This window comes from Capra hircus, chromosome 15, assembly GCF_001704415.2.
Source record: "Capra hircus breed San Clemente chromosome 15, ASM170441v1, whole genome shotgun sequence".
NCBI lineage: Eukaryota > Metazoa > Chordata > Mammalia > Artiodactyla > Bovidae > Capra > Capra hircus.
In genome coordinates this window covers 38,443,054-38,463,352 of record NC_030822.1, presented here as the reverse complement: position 1 = coordinate 38,463,352, position 20,299 = coordinate 38,443,054, and the positions used below count along the sequence as shown (strand labels likewise).

General features: G+C 48.2%; 1 protein-coding gene across 1 annotated transcript in view; it reads left to right on the top strand.

The window, feature by feature from the left end:
• TRIM66 (tripartite motif containing 66) overlaps positions 1-17,966 on the top strand; it is a 42,181-nt gene extending 24,215 nt beyond the window's left edge. Inside the window, exons 11-20 of the mRNA XM_018059503.1 lie at positions 6,268-6,801; positions 6,961-7,153; positions 8,561-8,621; positions 9,059-9,233; positions 9,546-9,835; positions 10,333-10,459; positions 10,778-10,852; positions 11,209-11,361; positions 11,774-11,992; positions 12,690-17,966. Of these exons, the coding sequence (XP_017914992.1) occupies positions 6,268-6,801; positions 6,961-7,153; positions 8,561-8,621; positions 9,059-9,233; positions 9,546-9,835; positions 10,333-10,459; positions 10,778-10,852; positions 11,209-11,361; positions 11,774-11,992; positions 12,690-12,749 (1,887 nt within the window). The 3' untranslated portion in view covers positions 12,750-17,966. The remainder of the gene's footprint in view (positions 1-6,267; positions 6,802-6,960; positions 7,154-8,560; positions 8,622-9,058; positions 9,234-9,545; positions 9,836-10,332; positions 10,460-10,777; positions 10,853-11,208; positions 11,362-11,773; positions 11,993-12,689) is intronic.

The window sequence follows — 20,299 nt, the reverse complement described above, 5'->3', positions numbered from 1 at the left end:
GTTAGTTCCCCACTCAGCTATCTGATTCAGTTGTGTCAAGATCTACTGCTTAATCTGAAAGCTATTTAATCTGTCTACTTAATCTGAAGCTGTTGAAACACTCAAATATTCCAAAGATTTAGTTCACAAATCTATTTACATGCATCCTTGTCTCCTTATCTATTTCCTTCAGCCAAGGCGAAGGCCTTCAATGTGTTTCCAAAAGACAACTCACAAGTCATTGGTCTCTTCTCCTACTGTACCTGTATATGGTGGTCAGTCTTTGACAAGTTTGACTCCTAGAATCAAAACCTGAAACCAGAAGTAAGCAGGCAAAGCTTCAGAGCATCAACAAGAATAGCTGTTACAAACCTCACACATTATATTCTGTATGAGACTATAAGCCCAATTTAGTCAACTTGATCTAGCAAGCTTAGTTATATGGTTTTCTTTGGAAATTTTTAGTTTTTCTGTATTATAGCAGTAAGCAGAGTAGAAGCAGGGAGTCGGGACTTCTATAATGGCAGCTAACAAGAGGAGAGAAGACAAGAAACTTCACCTGGAAAAGTGCCATGATGTGATGTCATTCACAGAAAGGACTAGCTAAACCCTACTACCTTCTTAGAACTTCTCTAAAGCACCGATGAACTACAGGATACCCCAGCAATAGAGGTTCATCAGAATTCTTTTACGTCACTAAGAAATGGTCTCATTCAGCCTCAGATACTCTGTTTAGTAAGACAGGGTAGTGTGCAAAGCATTTTAGAAGTACTATCCTTCAAAATAATATTTTAAAGTCAATTGCATTTTGTTATTGAAAGAGGTATGTTTCAGATATCTGGCAAATTGATTTCTGTGAAACACCGCTCTATCTGTGCTCCTTTATCCCCAGCAATATTATCTTGCTGTACAAACTTGAAATTTATATTAAACTCAGGGTATGTGCACCAGGTGTCTGCTTATTGACTTCTCAAGCACGTCGTACTAGAGCACTAGCTTTCTACCCAATGGCACAGAACCAAGACCAGCCAGCAGGTTTCTATGGCTAGGCCCAGTCTTGGATTCCTTTATGAGCTTGGAAAATTTGGGTACTCACTCTGTGTCTCAATTTCCCTTCCTGTTAAAATGAAAGAACAATATATTCCCTGAATTTTGACAGCATCTTGTGGCAATCATTAGAATGGCAATGTAGGCACTCCAGGTCTTCAGAAAAAGAAATTGAATTCAGCAAAAAAAAGGAAAAAAAGAAAAAAAGAACTGCAGAAAAAGATCTGAGTGGTGAGAAAGGGGAGAGGAAGGCAGCAGGTGACAGAGCACAGGTGGACAGGATTGGACAGGTGAAGGACTGCAAAGGTGACCGGGAGCAGAAGTTGAAATTTCAGGCAGTTTAGATAGGTCACAGGTCAGGCAGGTGGCAAACAGAGATAAAGAGATTAAGAGACAAGGAGAGTGAAGGGATGGGGACATATGATTTGGGAGGAGACCAAATTAGGGGCAAGTAAGGAGATACTAGGTCATGGAGGTAAGAGAGAGCGCCCTTCATATGTCAGAGGTGACCTGAGCTGATTCCCAGAGGTTGTTTTTGTTTTTGCATTTTTAACTTTTCTCCTTGAGCTAGAAAATTGCTTATTTTTACTTACAAATCTCAAAATCCATATGCTCACTGATGAAGTCTGAGGTTTTATAGGTGAAGATGAATTCAGGGTGTCAGTTAATCTGGGAGGTGTCAGTGATTGCCCTGCACAGACATTCCAGCTGGCCATATACTTTCACCTTCTCTCATTTGACCTCTGAACAATCCCAGGTGCTAGAGAGGGCAGATAGCACCTTCTCCACTGACATATAAGCTTCTCCTGTGTGTGAGACACCAAGTGTCGGACAACTTGGCCATACTCACAAGCCCTTCTCCAGCTGTAGCACATTCCTGAGAAGACCTTTCCTTCCTTCCTTACAGCCCCCAGCGACTCAGCCTGCTTTCCTGGCCCTGAAAGTTGGCCCTCCCCTTGCCCCTACTCACCTTGTAGCAGAGTAGGATAGAGGATCTCAACTCCCCTCTTTCTTTCCGTACATGACATAAGGACCTTCTGTGTTAATATTTTATAGTTATTCACTCCAGAGAGCCAAATGAAGTATCAAAAATAAGTAACATACAAGATAATAGGTTCCAGAAGTGCCACTGTATTTGCATAGCCTATAGAATAGGATTGAGGCCAACTTCCGCAGAGCACTTTTTCTGAGTCTCTTCTTAGAATTTCCCCATATACGTTCCCCAGGTCCTTGTTACTGTTGCCAGAGCTTCACACCACTCCTGATATCCTTGGCCTTCTTGAGATTGGTTATAGATATGAACAGGAAAGAGATCAGTCTAGTGTTCAGCATCAGGACATGTTACTAACCTCATGCTGTCTGCTAGGTGTTGGGGGAGCAAGTCCAGCAGGCCCAGCTCAAAATCAACCACAACAGAGTTTCCACAATTCTTCCATGGCTCAAGCTGCATGCCCTCTCTCCTTTGTCGTTATATTAACTCATATTTCATGGTGTGTAAGAAGGGGAATTGATATCCTACAAAAGTGATCTCTACTCCTAATCTGGAAGGTTTTGTCTTTGGGAATTTAATCTCTTGTATATCTTATGACATATAGCCCCTGACCATCTGGGACCTGGAATGGTTCCAGATGGATTTTGGTGCTCTTGAGGCTTGGCCCCAAGGATTTCACTAAGTTATCTGTGTCATTGGTAGATGAGATGACTGCATTAAATACGCATGTCAAAAAGGGAGACAGTCAAAGTATCCAGCTCAAAGAATTAGACAATCATGTATAAAAGGAAATACAGTGATCGTTGGATATTCCTATCCAAAGATAAGAAAATACAGAATATCAGAGAGCTGTATGAGTGCATAACCAGGACAACAAGGGGACACCAAGGGATGCAGGCCTGCGTATGTCTGAGATATCCCTTGGCCTCTGGCCTCAGTCCCTTAAGCTGGGATCTATACCTAGTTTATCCCATTTCGTTTGTGCATTCCCCCCATCCCTCCTCCTCCTCACCTTTCTGATCTTGAGACTTAGACTATACAGCAAATTGAAGTCTTTTTATTGAAGACCATTGAACTATGAAGAAACATACTAAAGTAAACTTCTGTAGAGAAACAAAGGGTATTTAGCTCATCTGCTTTTAAAACTGAATATTAAGAATAGGAATTATAAGCTTTACTAAAGCAGTTAAGTAATAAGGAAAAAGGGTTGGGGGAGAAGAAAAGAGAAGAGAAAATCAAGAGAGACTAAGGGCAGGTGATGGAAAGACACAGAAATGGAAGAACAGAGTATGGGAGAGATCAGGGAAGAGGGTGAGCAGAGAGAAGGGCAGAGGCAGGCAGGCCAGAAAAACGAGTGTGGCTTCGGTGCCAGAGAGCTGGATTCTAAAGCCATAAAAATCCTATGACAAATATACTGGTGAGTGAAAGGATCCCCCTGAGATTAGGAATGTAAGATGGCTACTGTCACTACTTCTGTTCAGCTTCATACTGGAGGTCTTAACTGGTGGAGTAAGGCAAGAGAAACAAATGTAAGCAAAGGGAGAAAATAAAACTCACTAGTCTAGGCAACATGATTTGTATGCACAGAAGATCTCAATGTGACTTTAGTAAGATCGCTGGGTACAAGTTCAATATATAAATAGCAATTGTATTTCTACATGTGAACACAAATAGAAATTGAGATTTATAAAATTATGTTTTCAATTACATAAAAAACCTCAGATGCCTCTCTGAGCTTCATTTTTCTCAATTATAAAATTAGGGCCACAACAATAATAACATTAACAGTAATAGCAACAGCAGCAGCTAGGGTTTGTTGAGTACCCACTGCCAGACATTGCTCTAAATGTTTACATGGATTATTTCTTTTAAACTTCACAACCCTTTAATGTTTGCTGTGAGAATTAAATGAGGAAATATATGTAAAACACTTAGCAAATTGCATTGTATATAATAAATTCTCAACAAGTTTTAGCTACATAAAAATGGGCATTGTTTTAGAGAAACTCATAGACTTAGTTGTTAGTAGAACTGAGCTTCTATTCATTGGGCATGCAATTTGTAGAATAAACAGTCATGCATTATTGTTTTTAAAAAATTGTGAATAGCTCATTAATTCATTTGTTCAGCCAGGCACTGCTCTTGGGTCTAGGAAAACACTAGACAAGCAAAACAGAAAAAAATCCATACTCTAATAGGGTGGGACTTCCCAGGTGGTGCAGTTGGTAAAGAATCCACCTGCCTGCTAATGCAAGAGACACAAGAGTTGAGGGTTCCATCCCTGGGTTAGGAAGATTCCCTGGAGGAGGAAATGGCAACCCACTCCAGCATTCTTGCCTGGAAAACTCCATGGTCAGAGAAGCCTGGAGGGCTATAGTCTATGGGATCACAGTCAGATACAACCGAGTGACTGCACACACATACTCTAATGGAGTTTACAGTTTGGTAGGGGACATGTGTGTTAAGCAAACGGTATCACAGATTGTGCTATGAGACTGAAGTACAGGAGTTATGAGAATGTAAAAGAGGGGAGTGAAAATTCACAGGTGAGCTGAATTCAGAAGGTAAGTGGAACAAGGGCAGGGCTAGGAGAATGTTCCAGAGGAAGCAGTCTGTCTGAAGTAGGTAAGGGAGAGGATATCATGATTCTGGACCTAAAAAAATTGAGTGACTGGAGCTCAAAGGCTGAGGAGAGGGCCACTATATGAACTCTGGCTGCAGAAAGGCACAGAGAACAGAGCATCAAGGCTTTGGCAACTTTGTTAGGGATTTTCACAGTGGGGAGCAGTATGGTTTTATGCAGAGCGCTGATGTGGTCAGATTTGTGCTGTCAAAGTATTTCTCCACTGCAGAGGGTACTACTGTAGTCTGGGAAAATATGAAGTGTAACCTGGGCTCAGGCACCAGCAGCAGAGAGAGGAAGAGTGGGAATAGCTGAGAGGTGTTCAAGTGGTGTAGTTGATGAGGTTTGGTGTTAGCTTGGGTGAGGGAGGAAGGGTGCCCACTGATGCCTCCCTCCTAGGAGCCGACTCAAAGAACTGGGTGACTAGGGTGACATTCACTGAGGTTAGGACAGTCTTTGTTGGTTAGCTTTACTAATATAATATGGAAACTTGAGAGGGTATTTGACCGTATTTCTTTTCCTATGGTAATTTGAATGTCTTACTCAGGGAAAAGAATGATAGGTTTAAGATACTAACTTGGAAGCTTTGAGATATTAACTCCTTGTTTCCCCTTTGATTTTCAAAAGGTGTCAAATGGTTATGTCTTTTGTCTTAAAAAAGGCTTGGGTATTAAACAGAAGTTACTGAAGGTTGCATTTAGAACCAGTCTTCCCACCACTTGCCCTCCGTCTGTTTCTCCAACCTGAAAAGCTGCAGTGGGTTCAGTATAGTAATCTGTATGTCTGTCTTCTGCCTAGGTCACCAAGTGGTTAGAACTGAGCAAAGAACTATGGGGGGGTTGGGATATCATTGCTGCATCCATTAATTGTCCAAGTTGTCCATATTAAGATTTAGCTGCTCTGATGTTTTCTGCCTCTGGTTTAGAATGGCTTTGGCAGGTGTAGTAGGGCTAGAAAAGACCTTCACATCTCTTGGTCAGAGTCTTCAGTCTAATGCTGGTGGTGCTGGAGTTGATCTGAACAAGCCTGTGAGAAGGCTGTGGGGTTGACGTTCCCCAGGACTGAGGGGGCTCCCCAAGCCTTGGCATTATCTCAGAGAATGTCTGCGGCAGATCAGGGTTTGAGCCTTCTGAACTTCCTGCCATTCTTATGTAGCAGAAAGTATCCTGTAGGACTCCCAGAAGGGAGGGAAGGCCACTAGTGGCTTGTGGGGGACATGTGATGTGGGAAGGTATTCCTACAGTCTGACTCTTTGCTTAGGTACTAGAGGGGAGTGAGGGATGTGGCTGATAATGTGTGTGTGTAAGTTTGTACCACCCTCAGGTCAAGTGGTAGGCTGTCTCTCTCCCTCTCTCAGTCTGTGTCTCTCTCACTCACACACACACACACACATATGCACGCACACCAGTGTCCTCGGCTGTACCCACCTCTCTGGGTCATAGCCCAGCAACCTCCATGGTGTAGGGGAATGGGAACAGGACTTCATGGTCTGTCTGAGTTCCCTGAAGCTACTAGACTCTGAGGCAGAGTGAAATCTGAGCATGGGACTCTTACGGGCTGCCTCCCTCCTTTCCCTCCCACCATTCCTAGCTAACAGCCGGACTCTCCCCTGTTTTTGCTCCTGTAGCACTCCACTTCTCTGAGCATCATGGGCTTTTCCAACACACTGGAGATGGAGCTGTCATCTACCCGGCTGGCGAGGACCCTTGAGCCACAGATGCAGAGCACAAGCAGCCTGACAGCTGCCCCACCCCAAGTGATGCCCCAAGTGGTACCAAGCCTGCTGAGTGGCCCCCCACCAACCATGTCCAGCCTAGCGAGCGGTCAAAACCAGGCTGTGCCCAGCCTGACAGCCAGTCACCTGCCAGCCATGCCCAGCCTTGTGCGTGGCCCACCCCAGTCCATGCCCAGCCTAATGAGTGATCCCTCCCCAGCCATTGCAAGCCTGGCAAGTGATCGCTCTCAGGCTGGACCCAACCTGATGTCTGGTCCCACCCACACTGTGCCAAGCCTGGCAACCTGTCCTCTGCAAAGTGTGCTTCCAGCTTCTGATGTGCAGCCAGAGACTGGGTCCGGCTCTAGTCCCGGTTCTGGCCGAACTGCAGGGGGCCTGTGCCCTGGGGATGGAACTGACCCCTCCCTGGGGAATGCCTTGTGTAAGGTAGGTCTTGGAGAAATGCCATTTAATGTCCTCTGCTTAATTCTGGGCAAAAGGGTGGCTCCTGAGGCCTCATTCTGGCCTTAGCTTAATAGCTCTGTGACCAGTGACAGGGAAAATGTCTGATTTCTTTGATTCTTGTTGGCCTTTCACTTTGGAAAGATGGAAAGTGAGGAATCTACCCGCTTCACTGACTCTCTGGGACAAGGCCCTATAACCGCTGCTCTGGATGCTTCCAAGGACTTGTCTATCCCCTCAGACCTGGAGGAGCCAATTAACCTCTCTGTGAAAAAACCCGCACTGGTGCCAGTGGTCAACACATCTGTGGCCCTGCAGCAGCACCGGAGCCCAAGAGGTGAGACTCAGCAGCCTGCCCTTCATGCTGACCACACACTCGAGCAGGCGGACTCAGCACCGCAGGTGAAATGGAGGTCAGCAGAGCCGTCTGAGACTGAGGAAACAGTGTCTTTCTCTCAGGCTAACCTCACTTCTCTGTCCAGAACTGACCTTTTGATGCCTGTTCTGTTTCCCTCTCTGTGGCCAGGAATTAACCTCCTTGTAAAATTCCCCAGGGAGAAGTTTGGGGATCTGGGTTATAGGAAGGGGGACACAGGAAGAGCACGGCCCCAGAAGGGCTGGGCTTGGCACAACATCTTGGGGACAAGACCGCATCTGACTTGGTTAGCTGATCTGCTCTATCTCTTTATGTTTGAATGTGTGCAAGATACCTAACATTTCTGACTTAGTTTTCCTCCCTGTAAATGGAGCTAATCATAGCTACTTCATAGGCTTCTGGGAAGAATACCTACAGTGAAATCATCTGATGACTTATTCTGTAGTAACAAGAATTTGCCTTGCACTTGGCCTTGATGTGCATTTTTGTCTCACAGAAAAGGGAATTTGGACTGGCTGGACTTGGCTCTGATTGTCTTCTCAGCTCCCCACACGCGTTCTCAAATGTGGCTAGGCAAGGCACCTTCCTTCCAGGGAAGGTGAGGGCTGGTTGGGAAGTTAGACAGCAACTGCCTAGTGAGTCCTGGGGGCCTTCTTAGCTCAGTGTATGATGCATGTGTAGTTTGTAACGATCGATGTTACCTACGTATTTAATAGATGAAGAAATTTTTCTCCTTGTCCCCTCACATTGGCTCTTCCTAACTGCACAATAACACAACCCTGAATTGTAAGCAGTTAAATATTTTGAACCCTGCTTGTCCATGGACGGTGCCTCAGCCAGTGCCTGGTGCTGAGTGGGTGCCTGGTACATGCTGGAGTCGTCCTCTCTCCCCACTGCCCCCTGCCTATCTGCGCAGACTGCACTTCTCTGGGGAGGGCTCCTGGGGGCCTCTTGCCCCTGCAAGGTGAGCTGGATTCTCAGGCTGTGCTGAAATCCCAGCACTTGGCTGATAAGGAAGGGGCTGCACAGACTGACTCCTAAGAGCAGGTGACACCAGTATATACATGGGGAACGAGTGACTTCTGAGCTCATTTTGAAGGTGAGATGCTGGCTCCTTAGCACCTAACCCAACACTCACTCCTGGGTAGCCTCTGAGTGTTACCTGTGTTATCTTTGAAAAAGAAAGTAGCCTTCTTCCCCCCTCAGGAAGGGAGCTGGGTAGGATTGTCACCATGATGAGTGATTACGGTGTGAGTAATGACGGTATGACAGGCGTGTGACCGCAGTATGAGTAGCGGATAAGAGTAGAAGGTGTGGGTGATGGGGTGTGTTATTATAAATGTATTATGAATTTGTCTTTTGTCTTAGAGTATGAGAATTTTGAACAAGGAGCCCTCGGGCTGAACACAAAAGGGAACCAGAGTATCAGGTAACAGACCCTTGGCTCAACATCCCTCTCCCACCATCCAACTTCATGTCCTGGGAGACTGGCACAGGAAGTGAGTCTCCTTGAGGACTTAATCTGGAGCTTGCCTGCCTCTGTCTTCAGCCCTCAGACCCTGGAGTGGGTGTGTGGTTGTGTGTCTGGGATGGTTGTGGGAGGATGTCCTGACTCCAGTGCTGTGAGGCAGGCACTCTGGGTGCAGTTCCCCCTCTACAGGGGTCCCCCTTTGACCAGAGGGCTCCCAGGGGCCAATGGGACCTGACCAGGCAGAGCTGGTGGCGGGCTGGAACAGGGGTCTGTGGAGGGTTGGACTGAGGAGCTTCTGAGCAGTTCAGTTGTGGGATCGTGGATGAGCTTGACTGAGCAGTCGGGCCAGAGGGATGTGGCCTGTCCGAGGCCCAGAGATGTGGTTCTTGCCCTAGACCCTTCAGTAATGAGCCCAAGATTCCCTATGTGCGCCTGGAGCGGCTCAAGATCTGTGCCGCCTCCTCGGGCGAGATGCCGGTGTTCAAGCTGAAGCCACAGAAGAATGATCAGGATGGGAGCTTCCTGCTGATCATCGAATGTGGTGCTGAGTCCTCCAGCATGTCCATTAAGGTACCGCTTTTCTCTGCCTTCTCCTTGAAACTTGGCCCAGTCCAGGAGCCTCTCTTTCTCTCTGCTCCTGGCAGAATCCTGGCTCCAGCCTTGTTCCGAATCTCTGAGTGGGGCTGCTGCTCGGCCACACCTTGTCCCCTGCTGCCTGGGGTCTGTGAGGGGCACACTAGGACTGAGCTGTCCTGGTGTTCCTAGGGCTGGCTGGTTTGGGGTCCTGAAATAAGTTGGTGCCCAGGGCTGGTCATCTTTCCTCTCCCTCCCTCAACAATGTGGTGCCTCTCTCTAACCGCTCAGACTCACTTCTTCCCTAAGGTCAGCCAGGACCACCTGCCTGATGCCATCCAGGCCCCAAATCTGGGGGGAAGAAAGGTCACTGTCACATCTCTGGCTGGGCAGCAGCCTCCAGAGGTGGAGAGTGCATCTCCTGAAGAACACAGGCTCATTCCTCGAACCCCTGGAGCCAAGAAGGGGCCCCCAGTACCCATAGAGAATGAGGATTTCTGTGCTGTCTGCCTCAACGGCGGGGAGCTGCTGTGCTGTGACCGCTGCCCCAAAGTGTACCACCTTTCCTGCCACTTGCCAGCCCTGCTCAGCTTCCCAGGGTGAGTCATTCAACCCAGGCCCTGACCTGGATGGCACAGTGGTCTTCCAAGGGAGGTTATTCCAGGCCAGCCCACAGGGCTCCCTCGGGGGGGACTTCCTCCCCTCTCAGGCCTGCATAAACTGCAGGTCTGTGACTTAGTGGCTCTCTCTGTGCTTCTTCTGCACGCAGACAGGCGGATGTTTCCCTTTCTCCTCTGTTCCCAGCTTCCTCCTCTGTTCCCAGCTTCCTCCTCTGTTCCCAGCTTCCTCTTGTGCAGATTTATCCCTTGATGTCTCTCCCAGCCCCTTGCTAACTCCTGTTTTTCTGGATTCTCTAATCCTGAGTTAACTGAGTTTCTTTCAAGCCTGTTGCTAGGAAGCCATTCTCTGTAGGGCAGGGCCGGGGACTTAAGTTTCTCATGCCACCCCCACCCCAAGCCTGTCTCGGGGTAGAGGGACAAGGGAGGGGGCTGTGGACACGTGCTGAGGCCTCACATGGCCTCACTTGCCTCTGCAGGGGAGACTGGGTGTGTACTTTGTGCCGCAGCCTGACCCAGCCTGAGATGGAGTATGACTGTGAGAACGCCCGCTTTAGCCAGCCTGGAGTGCGGGCCCCTCCTGGCCTGAGCATATATGACCAGAAGGTAGGCAGGGGTCTCTGGGAACAAGGTTCCCACCTGGGGTAGCCTTCCTGTGCCTATGGGGGCTGAGACTTTTCTGAGGGGGATGAGAAGCCTCTCTGGTACCTCTCTTTTGCGCTATGCCTGGACTTTGGCCCATGGGGGTTCGCTATGATTTTCCTTCTGCCAGCTGTCTTCCTCTGGCCTGGGAGGCTGAACTGTGCCCTGGTATGGCTGGCGGCTCATACCCTGTGGGCCAGAGCCATCAGGGTCACCATGGTCAATTCTTACTGAGGTGGGGCCAGAGCGGACTGACACGGCTGCCCGTTCTGGTTTCTGCAGAAGTGTGAGAAGCTGGTGCTGTCCTTGTGCTGCAACAGCCTCAGCCTGCCCTTCCATGAACCTGTCAGCCCGCTGGTAAGGAAGCGCTTGCTGGTTCTGCAGAAGGCCTGGGCCTCGAGCGGATTGTGGTGGGGCCCAGGGTGGGCTCGGAGCATGGCCGCTGGAAGCAGGGGTAATTTGTGCATGGTCTCGGGACCTGGGGGGCCTGGCCACCACAGCCGCCAGCTGCTGTTGCGTCAGACCTGCTTGACATGTAAAGCACTCCTCGTTTCCCTTCCTTCCCTCCACCTGTTGCTTCTTGCTGCCTTTCTCTTCCTTGGGTTCTTTTCCTTCTACTCCAACTCATGCTCTATCTCTTCTTCCTTCTTATCCTTCACTTTTCTCTTCCACTTCTCTCTTCCTATTTGCTTCCCCTCCTCTCCTCCCCCAAGGCCCGACATTACTACCAGATTATCAAGAGGCCCATGGACCTGTCGATCATCCGGAGGAAGCTGCAAAAGAAGGACCCAGCTCACTACACCACCCCGGAGGAGGTGGTATCAGACGTCCGCCTCATGTTCTGGAACTGTGCGAAGTTCAATTACGTACGTCTTCCCTGTTTTCCCTCTCCTCTATTTCCGGTGACCCCAGGAGTGTCATGGCTGGATAGGGGTGTCTGGTTTGGGCCTGGGCTGCCATGAGGACCTGGGAGCAGACCTTCGGGGGCCTACTGTAGCGACTGTGTATAAACTCCTCCCACATTTGGGCCTCAGCATGAACTCAGGAGGAAGATGGGGGTTGTTAGTGACTCGTTATCTGTGGGTAACTGTCAGGGTCACTTCTGCTTGGAGAGTTGATGACACTAAATGGATTATCCTGGGTCCTGAGAAAATGTAGAGTTTGAGCCATCCAGGAGACCCAGCGGGGCTTTGTGCTCTTTGTAGAGCTCTTGAGCAGCCTAGAAGGGATGGGCTGGTGGATCAGGGACAGGTCATCGCTCCTCTCCTCCCCCTTCAGCCCGACTCTGAGGTTGCAGAGGCAGGCCGCTGCCTGGAAGTGTTCTTTGAGGGCTGGTTGAAGGAGATCTACCCCGAGAAACGGTTCGCTCAGCCACAGCAGGAGGACTCAGACTCTGAAGAGGTGTCTAGTGAGAGCGGGTATTCCACTCCCCAGGGCTTTCCGTGGCCCCACTACATGCAGGAGGGCATCCAACCCAAGAGGCGGCGGCGACATATGGTAAGAAGCTGCTGCCAGCTGGCAGGCGGGTGGGTGATTAGGCAGGTGGAGGGCACCCAGGCAGCAGGTACAGGGTAACCTGAAGTGAGGCTTTTCAGCTCAGGTGGCACAAGAGAGTAGGGACAAGGAGCCGTCACTTCCCACCCTTCAGCCTAAGTGGAAGGCAAGGCAGTGTGGGGCTCTTCAACTCCAGTGACCCCTGAGGCTTGGAACTCAGAGAGGTGGATGTATCTGCCTGGGTCACCCTGAAAATTTGCAACAGGACCAGGTCTCCTGACTCCTGCTGGTTATTCCACACTGTGATGCCCTGGTCTGAATCCTGATCTCCACTTGGGTTGGGAGAAAGGGAGAGTCTTCTTGGCCCCTTGATGTAGAGAAGGAAGGAGAGGTGTTGCTTGCAGGGAAGAGATCTCCTTTGACCTTTCGTCTGGTCTCACTCGTGCAGACCTGAAACGTCAGTTCCATGCCGTTTCATTCCACTGACGTGTACTGCCTGCCCACTGTGTGCCAGGGTCCCCCTAGCCACCCCCATCGCCTGTGACACATGGCACACAGTGCTTGGTGGCTTCATGAGTTTTGAAGTTGCATCCCTGGGGTGGAATAAAACGCTTTGGCCCTGGGGAATCCTAGTCTAGACTTTTCACACTAATGAACCCTACATTTGGGCATTCTGATTCTAAATTTTTTTTTCTTTCAGGAGAATGAAAGAGCAAAACGAGTGTCGTTTCGCCTGGCTAACAGCATCTCCCAGGTGTGAGGGCTGGAAGGAGACCAAGCACTCTGGCAGCTGGTGCCTCCTCCTGTTGACCCCTCCTCCCCACCTTTCAGCGCATTCTCCTTGGATCGTGGACGTGAGACGCTTCTTGTCGAGCCTGTACTGCCCTTCTTTGCCTTTTGCATCTTACAGCATTTATTTGGGAGCCATAGTGCATCCACTGCAGAGAAGATTTCAGAAATAAACAGCAAAGAGGGGGTGTTCCCTGTGAGCAGAACAGTCAGTGTAGGGTCCACTTGACAAGACCAAGCCTGGTCGGGCTCAGGAGGACCATCCTTCCTTGGTGAATTCTTCCTGCTGACGAAGGCAGACATTTCTCACCTTTCAGTGTGCAGGGCTCAGGAGCAGCGTATGTATCTGAATTCCTCTTGGGCCCAGAAGAGGGTAAAAGAAGGGAGAGAGGTTCTGATATATCTACTGCAGGCCTGTGATCCTTGGCCTAGCACAGCCAAAGACTGTCACTATTTGCCTTTGTTTGGCCTGCTTGGACAGAGGCACCTGCCCTGGGTGTGGTAATGAGGCTTCTAGAGGCCATAGGTCTCAACTGGTGCCTATTCGGGTTCTCACGGTTTTCAGGGTATTTGTTCTTCACGTGCCCTCTCCTGATGCTGATGCAGGTGGCCACTGTGGAGCTCTGGATAGTGTGGCATTCTTGACGGGGCTGGGGAGCCGTGCAGACACCACTTAGGTCTTCAGGCTCAGATCTTACTTAACAGGCTTAAGAAGATTTTAACCTCAGAGCGTGCCCTCTGTGCCACTTCCTTGGATTGCGAGCTCTTCTTTGGTGTCAGAACTGGCTTTCTAGAAGTGATTATTGGTGGCCACCCCTTCATTATGCCCATTCAGAGGTCCAGACCCTGAGTTCTGCTTGGGAGAACTGTGAGGAAGCTGCTGTCTGCTTCACATATGGAAGTTCTGGGCCAAGGAGAATGACCCACAACCAGCTCCCTCTGCTGGGTCTCTCCTCCGGCTTAGAGATCCTAGCTCTCAACTCCTCCACTTCATAGAGCCAAAGATCAGAGTGAGTCCTCTGACTCGCCTGCCCTCAGGCTGTCCATAGCCAAGAAAAAGTCAAGACTCTGCTGATAGCCCCCCACCCCCTTTTGTTTGTTGGAGGTTGGAGAAGGTCAGAGGGACTGGCAGGAGCAAGGCCTAAGCATTCATGGAAGTTCTGTCAGGGATGTAAAACTGATAGAAGCCTCTTCAGTGTCCTTTGGTGACCCTGAAGCAACTTCAGAACATTATTTCTCCAGGAATTCAGAGAGAAGTGTTCTGGGGGTCACGGGCACAGGAGCAGAGCTCCAGGGTACATCTCAGATAGACGGTCATGGTCCATGCAAGGAGTTTGGGAGGAAAAGGCATACACAGATGCTAGGGGTCAGGCCACCTCATTGGTAAGGGCTTGGTTGAGAAGAAACCTGTTACTGATGTTGGCTTGGCCTGGAGACAGCTCTCCCTGGTCCTGTAATGGCTTAGCTAACTTCAAGGGAGCTGCAGGTCATGGCTTTGTTTTTGCCAAGAGATGAAGTTTAAGGAAATTCTTGGCTGTAGGCCCCTTGTTAATGGGGACATTTTGATCAGAGAAAACATTTCTTCTCTCCTTGTGCGTGGATGGAACTGCTCATTTCCTTTCCACCCAGGCTGAAAGAGCACCTTCACTTCAAAGCAGACTATGCCCACTGACTTACCATTCTCTCACCAGCACATGCCAAGCTCTCCTAAGCAGATGGGTTTCCATAACCATGTTTTCTGGTTTGGGGTAACTAAGTCTTGAGTACTCCAGTAGCCAGGCAATCTTTTGGCATAACCCTCTGCTCTTTGGAGCTCATATGACTTTATGGTTTGGGCTCTGGCCATTTCCCTTTCAATTTTTGAATCTTTTTCTCTATTTCGTTGGCTTGGCAAGGTTCTCTCTGTAATTACCTCATTAATTCCTCCTCTCGGTCATTTTTCCTTTGTGTGGGTCACCTTCCCGCCTTCTCTGGATCACCTTCACGGTGCTTTGTGTTGGGCAGCTGGGTGAGGGCTGTGACAGTCTCAAACCTGATTGACATCTTTCCCCAAGACCAGAGGGAAACCACAAATACGAAGCAGAAATATAGTTTAGTACTTGGCTTCCCTTGTATCAGTGTTGTTCCCACTTGTAGCCTTGCTGGGCCAGGGGACCTTAGTGATGTGGTAGAGAGTCACATGCTCCCTTCCCACTGCTGAGAACCCTGCATGCCAAGAAGCTCCCTTTAGGCACCTGAGCAGGGAGGGTGGGAAGGAGGGTGTCCTTTCCACCAGGAGTGTGTGGCCCCCCCGTTCCTCCACTGGTTACCCCACAGCACTGCCCTCTCCTGGCTTTTCCTGTGTACTTAACACCAGTGTTTGAAGTCATAGTTTTGTTTTGTTTTTGCATGCAGAAAACAACATGGTGTTTTAGAAATTAAACAAAAGGCTACTGGCTGTGTGACCGTCTTTAATGGCTCTTTGTTAACATTTGAGCTGATCTTGTTTTTGAGTTACTCCTATAATGGTCCCATTTTGGAATCAGTTAAGTCCTTTGGTCATTGACAAAGTCATGAAGTGAAAATGCAATGAGTTCTGGTAAGGTACAGAATGCAGTCCTAGAAGAGAAATTGGGTTTCTTGGATATGCTGAGAAACAGAAGAATGGGCTAGCTTCAGCTGATGCAGAGGAGATTGTGGTGCACTCTTCTAGAACCTAGGTAGGTTGACTCTGCCTAACTTCCAGCAGTTGCCAGCTATGCATCTTGCCTGTCTGTGCAAGTGGCAGCCACCAGATCCTCTGTAGGCTCTGTAGGTCTTCACAGAGAACCCTGCCATCAACCCTGGTGCACTCTGGCTCCCTGTACCCGATTCTGGCAACAGGTCTTTGCCTTGCTCCTGAGACCTAGACCCCTCCCTATATGTTCCTGGGCTCTGCTCTGCTTTCTCTTTCACTCCATGGTGTCACCTACAATCTTCTCTTCTGAACTCCTTAATGAGACTCTGCCCTTTCTGGATTAACATCCCCTGTGCTTCCTCTTCTCCCACTGTTCCACTGCTATTAATTTAACTGCCTGCTCCTTCAACCCGTTTCCAAGACCTTAGCTCTCTGTTCTCCCAATCTTTCAGTCTTCTCCTGGACTTCCTCCTCTCTTGAGCCTAAACCCATGTCCCATGACACACTGATCCTTTTTTCAGCATCCTGAACTTCCTCATCCTCTCCAGCTTTTGCTGGAACTATCAACCCTCCTCCACTTTCTGCATCAACCTGTGTTTAGCTCCCTCTTTCTGGGCTCCTAAGCATGACAGATTTCAGAGTTGAGAGCCTCAGTTGGGCTCTCAGTATTGATTGGTGTATCTTTGACTTGTTATTACTCTGCTTTCCATGCGTGCCCTTTATCTTTTCTCTCAGCAAATGACTGGCCTCATTGCCTACTTCACAGAAGAGAGACCCTAAAACAAGACTTTTGCTGTCCTCGTGCTCCTCTCGCCTCCCATGCCTCTGTGTATCCATCCTTAGCTCCCTGCCCGTTATTCCTATTTGGTGCTCTACTTATCTAATCCTGCTCTGCATCTTCCAAGACTGTGCTTTATCACTTATCTCACTGCTCCCATTTTCCAGGGTCTTCAGCCACACTCTCCACTGGTTACCTCCACATAGATAACAAATAAACTAAAGTCTCCCCAAGATTAAAATAAAATTTCTTAGAGTCTGTTACACTTACATTTTCCCCTTGTCAGCCAAATTTCTCTTAACAAAATATTTTTTATTGATTCTTCCTAGTCACTCTTTCATCCTCTATATAGTTTTTCATAAAAGTCACCAGTGACTGCCCGGTTGCTAAATCAAGCGAATACATTTCAGTCCTCAACAGTCATGAACTCCCTACAGCATTGCACATCATCTACCACTTCCTCTTTGAAAAACCCTCTTTACTCGGCTTTGGTGACACCGCAGCTATCTGGGTTATCCTCTTTACCTCTCAGCCACACAGGCTGAGCCTTCCTGGAGATACGGACAGGAAGCGCCATCGGTAGCATCCTGTGGTCTCCCGTCTTCAGGAGCCGATGCGCAGGAGGAAGCATGGCTGCTCCTTCCCCTACCCTTCGTGTCTGCCCGTTTTCTTTGACTTCATTTCTTCTCCTGGACTCAGATCTCCTCATGCCAAGCAAGTGTGTGAGCTCTGCTGGGAGGACAGCATCTGTGGTTCTTTCTGTCTCTCCCAGCACAGACACAGACAGATTTTAGCCAGATTTTAGTGTGCTAAGAGGCCCTATATAAATCAGCCCAGGAATGTGGATTAGGTCTTACCAAGAAGAAATTTGGTAAACTGTATTACCCAGCTGGTGGGCAGCTCATCACCAGGATCTTCACACCAATTAGAGCCTGCCTTAGCCGGGAAGGAGCATGGGATCATGGTAAGCATGTTTCCATGTAGGGATCAGTGCTCTAGCCAGGAGGAAGATCCCATCTGGGGTGGGTATCTGCCACTGATAACATTTTGTTGGAGGGAAATCAGGAAGCTCTGTGATTCATCGCGTGCTTGGGGTTCAACTAGGGTCAGCCTGGCCCCTTGAGCCAGGTCGTCCCCATCTGTACTGATCACCACCACCTGCTTGCTCCAGTTGTTCCTTGAGCTGGAGGCAGATGCTGGTTGTTTTCTTGGAGGCAAGAAGGTATGACAGAAAGATGTATTATTTGAGATGCTAGATACCTAAGTTTTGACTCTGCCAGTTATGAACTGTGTGACCTTGGGTACAGTTTCCCCATCTATAGAGTCATGGGGAGGAAGTAGGGTGGAAGATGTGAAAACAGTGATCTCTCAGAGGCTCTCCAGCTCTAAAGATGGTAATGGTGATTCTAATTCTAAAGCTCAGGTCACACAGGGAACAAGGGAACACTGCAGTGGGACATGGCTAGGGAGTCTTGACCAAGCCAGGGCAAAGGGCGTCACAGGCCAGACTGAGCTGCCTTGAGGAAAGTCTTCAGTAGCTGGTACTGCTTCTGGAGCCATGTGCTCATTCCTCAAGCTGCACCCCTCTGTTGGTTGTGTAGGGTAAGTTCCTGCTAGGCCTCTTCTAGAAGTGGCCATCGGATCCAAGGTGGTTGGGGGCATGAGGGAGGAACATTATAAGGGGAAGTGTCACTGATCTTAATAGAACCTACACATTCAAGAACAAATTAAAAAAAGAGCACTTTTCTTTACCAGTAATTGTGTCCTGGAGTGTTTTTTCAGTGGAGATGGTTGAACCGACTTCATGGTCTTCTCACCCCCAGACTCCACCATCCTTAAGACACAAGGTGGGGAAGAGCAGACTGGGGAGCTTTCTCACTAGGAAAGAACTCCACTCTCTGCTTCTTACTGGGTGAACACAGCCTGTTCTTTGAAACAGAGGCAGCAAGTCTGAGGCGAGGTCTGGGGGAAAAGTGCCCACCACTTCTAGACCCTCACCACTTCAGGAATATCCTTTATATAGCGACATTCCCCAGTCACTTAACCTGAGCGTTCCTCTCTGCCCAGTGGCTTCCAGTCATCGTGCAGGACAAAGACATTGTAGCGAATATTTGTCATTCGTTCTGACTGAATGGAACCTGAACCTCTTTCCTATTTTTGGAGAATTCCCCACCCCAGGAGTCTTGGGAGGCAGAGCTCACTTCTCACTATTGAGTCTGAATACAATAAAACTTGATTTCCCAGCATCCCTTGCAGCCTGGGTACTGGTCCAGTGGTAGTTATTTTTTAAAAAGAGAGAGAAAGAAAAGAAAGGCAAAGCAAAGCAGGGACTGCAGAGACCCCTCTGGTGACAGCACTGGCTGCAGCAAGGTGGGGTTCCCATGGCGGCAGCAGCAGCAGCACAAGCTGAAGGACCTGGTGCTTGACGGCAGCGGTAGTTTCTTCAGCACTCCAATTAGCTCTTAGCTCAGTTCCCTGGCCTTCCCACTAATTCTGCGAAATGCTTTAAAAATCTTTTAATAAACTCATTTCTGCTTAAATTAGCCAAAATCGATCCTTTTACCTGCAACTAAGCATCCTAACAGATGCAGAAATCTTGAGGAATCTGATAAAGTCATGGGCCCACTCTCAGAGCTCCAGACCCACAAACGTTGTGGTCTGTGGACAGTTTCACTTGGCACCTTACACATAGGCCATCCATCCCTCGGTGCCCTTAACATTCTTCCTCAAAGCAGCCAGGGACATGGAAAGAAAACTGGGTAATGTCGTGTCTGGGGAGCTAAGGAAGTTTGTGTTTCAAGAAAGGATGACCATCAATTTAATGCTGACAATGAGACCTGGAAATTTTGTCTAACCCACCTTCTCCCACCCCTCCTCAGACTGGCCCAAGTACCTGACACCTTTCCCCACACCTGCTCTGAGCTTTCTGCTCTGCTTTTTCCTTCCTAATTCTATTAGTACCAGCCTTCTCTAGGTCCCAGGGGGGCCTCTCTGCTTCCCATTCTTCAGGTTCTCTGGCACCTGCTAGAGCACGCCCTGTCCTGGCAGGTAGGTCTGCAGCACGTTTTCTGCACAGGTGGCCTGTGGACTGCTTTATCCATGAGAAAGTAGAGCCAGGGTATCCAGGGCCTGAGAACTTTTCAGGGACCTACACAAATATGTCAGAAACACATTAGAATTAAAAATGACAAAATCTAAATAAATAAATATCTAGTTAAATGTCTATAAACTATGCCATTATGTTAAACTCTTAATTGTTAATTTTATAACAATTTCATTAAAATTTTATTACACTTAGAAACAATTTGCTGGTTAGAGTTCTTCACTTCATAAGAAATTCTATTTCTTATGAGTTACTGTGTTCTTAACAATCGTGTGTCATCTTTGTTAGCAAGATGAAGAAAGCCAAGCCAATTGTAAATTAAATGAATTACTCAGCCAAATAATTCAAAAAGAAAAACTGTGAAAACAATTTCAAGATTTTGCAGTAAAAACTCTCTTTACTGTAGGCTGTGAATACATTTTAACATTTGATGTGTGTTGCAGGGCCTCGTAGAAAAAATGCCTGGGCTCTGGGAAGGGCTCTCAGATATCAGCTCCTGGAGGCTTTGCCCACAATATGGTTTGAGGACTGAGAAGCTGTAATCAGTCCCTAGAGGCCATTATCAAACTGGGGCAGAGGCTGCTAATTGTTGCCAGTATCCATTTTCTCCTTAATTTTAGTAATAATCCACTTCCCCACCTTCCCTGGCTTCCTCTGCAGCTGGATGCTATCTTATGAATAAATTCTTGACAATCAATTATGAAAGGCAATAATGTATAAAACTTCCAAGACAGGTTTTAAATGAAATTGCTTGTCCTCCACTTCCTCTGTCTTTACCCTTCCTCCACACAGGAACACAGGTAAGCCTACTGGTTATCCACTTTAATCTTGCTGATGGATATGACATCCTAGAGAATGATGAAACAGGAAGTACAAAGAACCTAGGTGATTTGACAAGCTCATGGAGCACAGTCTCCATCTACCTTGATCTACCTGCTTACCTCATTGGACTGTTGCTTTCTTTGAGGAAGAAATACATTTCAC